We start from the raw sequence: 9,120 nt of genomic DNA on the forward strand, positions 1-9,120 counted from the left end.
CTACGGTGCCCACCAGTGATCCCAGTTCTCCAGGATCTGCCCCTCCAGGGCAGTGGAACTATTAGCTTCCTCCTGGCAGAATGTTCCCCAGAGGGCGCCAGCCGAAGGGGGGGCCCTCCCCGTGCCCCCCACACCTGCCATCCTCATTTCTCAGCCAGACCTCACACATAGCGAACATGAAATACATTTTTCACATTGTTGTTGGACAGCAGAAGTCCGGGCTGGGCCCGAAGGCCCGCTAGGATTTGTCCCAGGGAGGGGTGGGGACGGGTCACGCCGGGCGAAGGAGGCCCCTTCTTATTCATCGCCCTCAAATAGTCTGGGGCCCTCCCACGAGGTGACCAGGCCCCTTTTTCTGGACTTGAGTCACCGCCGGATTGAGTGTCCCCCACGGGCAGGGCCGGTGACCGGGCGCAGAGTGACAAGGCTTTCTATGAATGAGGCCCTCTCCCTGGCCTCCCCTCCTCCACCCGACGCTCGGGCCCCCAGCCCAGCTCAGAGACCCATGATTGATTCAGACGGATGGAAGAGCGACTTCCACAATCCCTAAAAATAGCCCACCAGCTTCATGCTCCCAACTTAGCCTGGCCCGAGCAGATAAAAGCAGCTGTCGGGCGCCGCAGGCCATAGAGACCCAGGAGCTGGTCACGGCGGAGAGCGGGAGCAGACAAGGGCCAGAGCCCCTCCAGCCGGCTTTCCTGAGGACCCAGGGACCCCCAGAGCGACCCAGCATCTCCGGAAACCCCCGCCCTCGTTGCTGCCGGGGCCCCCGAAGTAAGTGAGCATGGGCAGATCTGATCAGCGTCTCCTCGTCTTCCAGGCCCCTGGCTGTGTCCCCCGGGCCTGGGTCTCGGGTTGTGTCCAAGCCAGTTCGGGGAGGCGGAAAAGGGCCCAGGAGGCCGGGAGGTCACTCTCCCCCAGACTCTGAGATCCCAGAGCCAGGAACGGGAGGCCAGGCTCTGACGGCTGGGGGTGGGAAGGCCGGTCCCGCTCCTGTTCCACCCCAAGACCTTTAGGCTTTGGAGGTGAGGGGCCCAGGGGGTCAAAGGCCGGTCTAGGGATCTGGAGACTGGACATACGGACAGATTCCAGCCTCTCTGGCTCCCATTAAGTAAGGGCTGCCTCCATTATCTACCCTACCATGGAAAGAGGTGGGGGGGGCCAGGAGGTCTCCCAGGCAGCTCCGGGGCCCAGGTTTCCCCCCAGCAGCATGGACCTCTATTGAGTTTTGGAGAAGGCGCAGATGGAAAGGAAGGATCGAGGCACCGTGGGCGCATCCAGAGCCCATAAGCTGGACTCTGTGCTGGCAGGGGAGAGACAGGATTGAAGGGGATAGTCCTCCGAGCTGGAGAGGTGCTGGGAGGGGGGAGCACTCAGAGGGGGCAGCCTGGGTAAAGAGGAAGCAAGGAGGCTTGGGCCCTGGGGCCTGACTCGGAGCAATCCCTCCAACAGTGACTTAGACCGTGTTCCCAGAATCCTCCCAGAAGGCCTGCAGTGGCTCAGCTGGGTCCCTCGAGGCATTCCAGAAATGCCCAGGGAGGAAGGGGGGCCCTCGGTCGCTGGTTGGTCCGGGAAAGAGCGAGGTTAGCCGGGAGGGCCCGTCCCTCTCCATCCCCGGCCCTGCTGAGTTCAGCTGGGAGCTTGGGAAGCGCAGGCTTTGGGCACCCAGAATCTGCTGAGGCAGCTCGTCCGAGAAGCCCGGAGGGGCTCGCTGGCTGCCCCCTAAAGCAAGCCCCCTCCCCACGCAGGCCCCTCCCCTGACTCACACTTTCCCAGCTGTCCAGGATGACAGTCTTTACATTTCTGGCCCCAAGAATAGCTCCTTTGGCACCCCCTACTCCACCCCAAAGGGGGCTGCATGGGGGAGGGGAGCTTCTTGCCCTTCCCTCCAGGTACTAGCACTAGCCTTTGGGGTCAGACAATCGGATGCCAATCCCGGGCCACGACTCCCACTTGGGGCTACTCCCCCCTCTGGGTGCCCCCATTTTGCTCACGGTGGAGGAGTCATCAGTGGTCCCCGAGTCCCCTTTCTGCTCGGGATCCAGGGTTCCTGGGATCACTGAGAGGGCAGAGCCCCCTCCCCCTGACCTCCAGCCCCTGGCTCTCAGCCCTCACAGCCTCGATTAAGCTCTCCGGGCTGTTATTGGTGCCCAGTGAGTGTGAAAGCCGGCGGGGTGGGGGCGGGGCTCGGGCCAGACAGAGCCTTCGGGCAGGGCCGGTACCCGGGGCACCCATGGCAGTGACTCACCAGATCTGACCGGGAGGCAGCCAGGTAGGCTGAGGGAGAGGCGGGAGGGGGGCAGAGGCTGCTCGGCCGCTGAGTTCGGAGGGGACGCTGGGGAGTCCGGGCAGGAGGCGCCCGAGCATCCCCTTGGGGGGCTGGGCACGGGGGAGCCCACGACTCTGAATTCCTTCTCTGTTGCTGACAAGCCCCCGAAAGGCAGTGTTGCTCTAAGTGCTCAAGTATCCAAGAATGGCGGGTGGGGAGCAACTGGGACCCCAGGGACCTAGGATAATGTCTATGGGGGGCCTGAGGCCTCCGAGCCCGCAGTCGTCACGGCCCTAGTTCCAAAGGGAAGTTTGACTCCAAGTGGTTCCCGAAGGGCTCGTCATCATGGAGGAATCTGAGGCCGGCCTGACGTGACCAGGCGGCCAGCGAAAGGCCGAGGGAATGGCTTGTGCCACTGGGTCCTGAGAGAATTTTCTGGCTTAGTTAAAGTGCAGAGAATAGGGGGTGGCAGTTGGGGCTTTGCTCTAGGGTGTCAATATTTCAAGACCAGTGAAAGTAGGAAGAAGTGCTCAACCGCTCCCTCCCCAGAGACAGCCACCCAAGTGGCACCTTGGCAGCCGCCTGGGTTCTCTGCCTCCCCCTCCCCGACCCCAAAGGGCAGTGTCCCCACCACTACCAGAGGTCACTGCATCTGAAGCTGCCTCAGAAGGCGGGGCTCGGGAGCCCCCAGAGCGATAGCAGTAGCTCTGGGAGTTGAGTGGCAACAGCCCTGACCCCCACCTCCTGAGCTCGGCTCTCTTGCCTCCCTGCCCTCCTCTCTCCAAGGCAGGGGAATGGATGCCAGCCCGGGGACCCAAGATCAGCAGCACTTCCAGACCAGTCAGCTGAGCCTGAGGCAGGGGGGAAGGGGAGGGTCAGGTGGGGGGGAAGGGCGGGTGGTTCAGGGAAGAGCTCGCTTTGCCTCCCATGCCCTGTTCCGTGTCTGTCCAGCTCTCTGCCCCCGTCACTGCTGGGACACCTGGGAGGCAGGTTAGGGGGGATGTAAGGATCCAACGGTCCTCGTCCCCATGGGAGCTTGTGCCAGGAGCCCCCGCGGGGCTGGCTCTGTCTGGGGGGGGCAGCATTCCTCGCCCAAGTGCCAGGGCGAGCCGGGAGCCTATATTTGGTGTTCGGGGGGAGGGGAGGCGGCGTGCCTCTCATTCTTTCCCAGGCGGCTCCGGCTGCTGGTTTGTACACTTGTCACCCAGAGGAGGGATGGGGCGGGCGGGGGCCGGAGGCCGGTTTCCAGGGAGGACGCCCGGGTCAAGGCCTCCGGGAAGGCCGAGGAGCCCGCTGAGGAGCTTCCGGGCAGCCCCCGGCCAGACGGGATGCTTGCCATTCCCTCTCGGGCGAGAAGCATCTGAAGAATCTCACGTCCGGAGGCTCCCTCTCGGGAGTCCATGGCGGGCTGGGAGCCACTTTAAGAGCCGTCCTTTCCCGGGTGGGGAGACTCGGGCCAGGGAGCGGCCCCCAGAACCCGCTCCCGCAGACGCAGATAAGAAGAGAGCGAGGGTCAGGGGTGCTCCGAGATCACGGAGTTGGAGGGGAGATGGCTAGGAGGCTGATGGGAGCCTCTGGGGGGTGTGGGAGATTCTGGAGTTGGGAAGAAAGGGGAAAGGACACAGAGATGGCTCGTTCCCTCCTCTCATGAGTCACTCCCATTTACCTTCCTTCTTTCTAGAGCATCTGAGAGAGAGCCCCAGACCCCAGCGCCTGCAGGTAGGATTTCCTGACCGCGTGTGGCGCGGTGCATGCTGGGGGCACAGACCCCTTTGCAGAGGCCAGGGAACTCCGAGCAGAGGGGGCCTTTGGCTAGGGATCCCCTGGCTGGCAGGGCCCGGCCCGAGGCGGGTGGCGTCTCGCTCCCCCAGCAGGGCAAGCTTAACCGTGTGCTGTGTCCCCACTAACGCGGCCCCTGCGCCCCTGCCCGCGCCCTCACCCTCTCCCCTTCTCTCTCCACAAGGATGGCCGAGGGCAAGGTCCAGGAGGCATCCACACTGACCTTCCCAGGCGCCAGGGAAGCCGCGCTGAGCCCGCCGCTGCCCCCCGCCCAGGATGAGCTGCCCTTGCCCCCTCCCAAGGAGGCCTTCTCCAAGTTCTACCAGCAGCGGCAGGCCAACGAGCTCCGGAGGCTCTACCGCCACATCCACCCCGAGCTGCGCAAGAATCTGGAGGAAGCCGTGGCCGAGGACCTGGCCGAGGTCCTGGGGGCCGAGGAGCCCACGGAAGGGGACGTCCAGTCCATGCGCTGGATCTTCGAGAACTGGAGTCTGGACGCCATCGGGGACCACCAGGCCCCCCAGAGGCTGGCGGACGGCGAGGCGGTCCCCGGAGGCGATGTGCGGGCCACGTCCAGGAAGTTCGAGGACGGCTCCTTCGGCGGCTCAGACCAGGCGCCCGCCAAGCCCGAGCCCATCCATGGGGACGTCCGGACGGTCCGGTGGCTGTTCGAGACCCAGCCGATGGACGCGCTGACCAGTCAGACGGATATCCAGAAAGCCGTGCTCCGCGAGCCCCTGCCCGGCGGGGACGTGCGAGGTACCAGGACCCTCTTCGAAACCAGGCCGCTGGACAGCCTGGGCCGGGCAGCCTCTGCCCAGGAGCAAAGTCCCCTGCAGCTGCGCTCCGAGATCCAGGAGCTGAAGGGGGACGTGAAGACCACGGTGAAGCTCTTCCAGACGGAGCCCCTGTGCGCCATCCGGGACGCCGAGGGCGGCATCCACGAGGTCCGGGCGGCCTGCCGGGAAGAGATCCAGAGCACCGCGGTGAGGACGGCCCGCTGGCTGTTTGAGACCAAGCCGCTGGACGCCATCAATCGGGACCCGAGTCAGGTGCGGGTGATCAGGGGGATCTCCCTGGAGGAGGCGGCCCGGCCGGACATCAGCAACACGCGCTGGCTCTTCGAGACGCAGCCGCTCGACGCCATCCGAGAGGTGACCATCGACGAGAAGGACTTCCAGCCTTCCCCGGACCTCGTCCCCCCCGGCCCTGATGTCCAACAACAGCGAATGCTGTTTGAGACGCGGGCCCTGGACACATTGAAGGGCGAGGACGCGCCCCAAGGGGACGCGGCCGCCAAGGAGGCCGTGGTGGGAGGGGACGTCCGATCCACGCTGTGGCTGTTTGAGACGCGGGCCCTGGAGACTCCCAGTCGGGAGGTCCAGGTGGGGCGCCTGCAGCAAGTCAGGCAGCCGGAGGGCGACGGGAGGGACGCGGAGGGCGCCTCCAAATCGGCCCCCGGCCAGCCCCCCGCCGGGGACGGGGAGGCAAAGGGGGACGTGAAGGCTTTCAAGAAGCTGTTTGAGACTCTCCCTCTGGACAGCATCGGGCAGGAGAAGCCGGCCGGCCCGGCGGAGGAGAGGAAGCCCAGGGAGGGCGCGGCTGCCGGCCAGGTGCAAGCCGGCCAGGTACAAGCCAGCCAGGCCCTGTTTGAAAAATGGCCACTCTACGCCATCCAGGATGGCCACGGGGGCCTCCACGCTCTGACCTCGGTCAGCAGGGAACAGGTGGTCGGGGGCGACGTTCAGGGCTCCAGGTGGATGTTTGAGACGCAGCCCCTGGACCGGCTGGGCCAGAGTCCCGAGAGGGTGGACGTCATCCGGGGGGTCACCCGTCAGGAGGTCGTGGCCGGGGACGTCAGCAGCGCCCGCTGGCTGTTTGAGACACAGCCCCTGGAGGTCATCCACCGGCAGCAGCAGGAGAAAGAGGGCAAAGAGGAGGAGCCCCCGGCGGCGGCGCCCCCCAAGCATAGCGTGCAGACCATCCGCTGGCTTTTCGAGACACATCCCATCCACGCTCTGGCCAGGGACTCGGGGTCGGAGGTCCCGGGCGCCGGGCCCCAGTCCGACGTCCGATCCTACACGTGGATGTTTGAGAGCCAGCCCCGGGAGGGGCCCGGGGGGCCGGGGGAGCAGCACCTGCAGGTCAGACAGGCCTCCCTGCCCAGCACAGACCAACAGATAGAGGCGCACGTCTTTGAAACGGAGCCCCCGCTCCCCGCTCACGCTCTCGGGGGCAAGGACCCCGTCCATTACTGCAGCCGCGTGGAGATTCCCATCGGGCAGGTCTCCCGAAGGAAGGAGGCCTTCGAGGGCCCGCTCGGGGCCGGAGGCCGGAGGGAGGAGCCCGCGGCCGCGGCCGTGCCTGCGCAGGGCGGCTCGGTGCGCAAGTTCACGTGGCTCTTTGAGAACTGCCCCATGGACCACTTACAGGCAGAGGCCGGGGGCATCCGGGAGATGCCCCCGGAGAAGGGCGCCCCGGCCGCCGCCGCCGCGGGAAAGAGGTTTGTCTTCGAGACCGGCTGCCTGGGGGAGCTCCCGGACGACGTGGACGAGTCGGAGCTGCTGAGAATCGAGAAGAAGGCCGCGGACGGGGGCCCCGGCTCCCCCCAGACCCTCCGCTTCGAGAGCCAGCCGCTGTACGTGCTGCCGGACCGCCAGGGCCGGCTCCACGAGGTCACGGCCGTGAGGAAGGAAGAGGTGCAGCAGGCGGACTCCCGGGGCGCCCGCTGGATCTTCGAGACCCGGCCGCTGGCCCACGGTCCGGGAGGCGGGGAGGAGGTCTTCGTGCTCCGGGCCGTGACCCAGGAGGACATCCGCCAGGGGGAGCGCAGGGCCGCCCGCTGGAAGTTCGAGACGGAGCCGCTGGAGCCCGCCAGGCCGGGCCCCCCGGAGGCCGCGGGACGGCCGGCGGCCGGCTACGTGCGCACCGTGAGCGTGAGTGACGTGCAGCAGGGGAGCGTCCGCACCTCCACCTGGCTCTTTGAGAACCGGCCCCTGGACTCCCTGAAGGGCGGAGCCGAGCCGGCCCCCGAGCCGGCCCCGGCCGTGCAGAGGCAGGACAGCCGCCGGGGGGACGTGAAGCGCTGCACGTGGCTCTTTGAGACGCAGCCCCTGGACCGGCTGCGGGAGCCCGCGGCCCCGGAGGAGGCGCCCCCCGAGGAGCTGCCCCGAGCGGACGTGAAGAGCACCACGTGGCTCTTTGAGAGCACGCCCCTGGACCGGCTCCGCGACCCTGAGCCCCAAGAGGGGCGCCCCCGGGAGCAGGTGCCCGCGGCGGACGTGAAGGGCACCACCCGCCTGTTCGAGAGCAAGCCCCTGGGCCACGCGGACGCCCACAAGGCCGGAGGCCCGGAGGAGAGGGAGGCGGCGGCCGGGGAGACCCTGCGCAAGCTGCACAGCGGCCCCGGCGTCCTGCAGGGAGCGGGCATCCTCATCGAAGCGCACACGGCGCGGACGGTGCGCATGGCCAAGTACCAGCTGCCCGGCCCTGGCCAGGAGCCGCCTCGGGTGCAAAAGGAGGAGCTGGTCCTGGGGGAGCTTCCCAGGATCCTCCGCCGGGTCACGCAGGGCCCAGACATGGACCCTCAGGGGCTGCTGGTGCGGGAGGACGAGGCCGGCCGCATGAAGCCCGAGCCGCTGCCGCTCTCCGCCCTGGCTGACGGCGGGCACGAGGTCTGGGACCTGCTGGCCTGGAGCTGGGCCCCCTCCGGAACCAGAACCGGGCTGGTGATCCAAGAGACCGAGGGGGGCCTGGTGAAGCTGCTGGTCTACTCGCTCCGGCTCCCGCCCGGGGCCCCAGAGAGGGGCAGCGTCCAGCTGTTAGCCAGCTGCATCGAGAAGGGGGATCTGAGCTCCCTCAAGAGCCTGCAGTGGGAGCCGCCCACCGAGAGCCCCGGTCCCGCCGAGGGCACGAGCCCCCCATGCCAAACCCCGACGGCGGCTTCGGAGAAGAAGGTCATCCACGTGGCCTTGCCAGACGGGGGTACAGGGGCCCATCTTCCGAGCAAGGAGGCGTGGGCGGCCCCGGGGGAGCCTGGGGGGCCGCAGAAGCCCCCCGTGACTGCCGGAGACCCACGGGCCGCCCCATCCGGGGCCGTGCCGGGCCCCGACCTCCAGGTGGCCATGCAGAACCTGCGGCAGGCCACGGCCGAGGCCCAGAGCCTCCAGCACCAAATGCAGGGCAAGCACAAGCCGAAGGCCGTGCCCCCGACCCGGGAGCCCCTCCGCGATGGGAGGCCGCCAGAGCCAGCCCCACCGGGCAGCCCGGCCCCCGGGATCTCCAGGGCGTCGATGCCCAGCGTCCTAGTGACCCCCGGGGTCCGCAGCAAGGTCAGTGCCGGTCAGGAGGCGCCAGTGGAAGGGTCGCTCGGGGGGAGGGTGCCCATTCAGGATGGCATCTACTCGGCCAAGGCCGTGAGCACCTTCATGCCCCCCGCTGGGCCCTCGCTTGCTAAGGGGGAGCTGGAAGCCAGGCCCCAGGCAGGGACTTTCCTGCCAGGGGCCCCCACCCCACCAAGGGCCGGGGGCCCGGACACGGGCTCGGGAGCAGAGGGGGAAGGGCCCAGGGGCTGCGTGCAGGCCGCCCTGCAGTCTCTGGGCAAGGCCAGTATGAACGTGAGCAAAGGCGACATCAGAGCAGCCCTTATCTACCAGGACGCGGCCCGCAGGGTCTGCAGCCCCACGCTGAGCCCCGCCGCCGGCCCACAGGCCCTTAACGCCTTTCCTCCCCCCCCAGCTGCTGTGATTGGTGCCCAGCTCCCACCTCCAGCTGGCCCTGAAGACGACGCTCTTTCCTGTGCCATGGCCCCCCAGAAGCCCTGCGCTCATCTCCCCGGGCCCACCCCCGGCCAGAGACCCCCAGACAGAGCAGTAGCAGATTTGGCCCCCCAGAAGCCCCACGTTCATCTCCCCGGGCCCGCCCCCGGCCAGAGACCCCCAGAGAGAGCGGAGATGGCCCCCCAGAAGCCCTGTGCTCATCTCCCAGAGCCCACCTCCGGCCAGAGATCCCCAGAGAGAGCGGAGATGGCCCCCCAGAAGCCCTGTGCTCATCTCCCAGAGCCCACCTCCGGC

At 67.7% G+C, this 9,120-nt stretch overlaps 1 protein-coding gene across 1 annotated transcript; it reads left to right on the forward strand.

The window, feature by feature from the left end:
• Window positions 1–612: 612 nt before the first annotated feature.
• On the forward strand, window positions 613–8,884 carry XIRP1 (xin actin binding repeat containing 1). The gene is made up of 4 exons (XM_051979275.1): window positions 613–774; window positions 3,951–3,988; window positions 4,233–8,379; window positions 8,786–8,884. Exons 3-4 carry the CDS (start codon window positions 4,234–4,236, stop codon window positions 8,792–8,794), a joined length of 4,155 nt encoding a protein of 1,384 aa, XP_051835235.1. The 5' UTR covers window positions 613–774; window positions 3,951–3,988; window position 4,233; the 3' UTR covers window positions 8,795–8,884.
• The last annotated feature ends 236 nt before the right edge of the window (window positions 8,885–9,120 follow it).

This window comes from Antechinus flavipes, chromosome 1 (assembly GCF_016432865.1).
Source record: "Antechinus flavipes isolate AdamAnt ecotype Samford, QLD, Australia chromosome 1, AdamAnt_v2, whole genome shotgun sequence".
Classification (NCBI taxonomy): domain Eukaryota; kingdom Metazoa; phylum Chordata; class Mammalia; order Dasyuromorphia; family Dasyuridae; genus Antechinus; species Antechinus flavipes.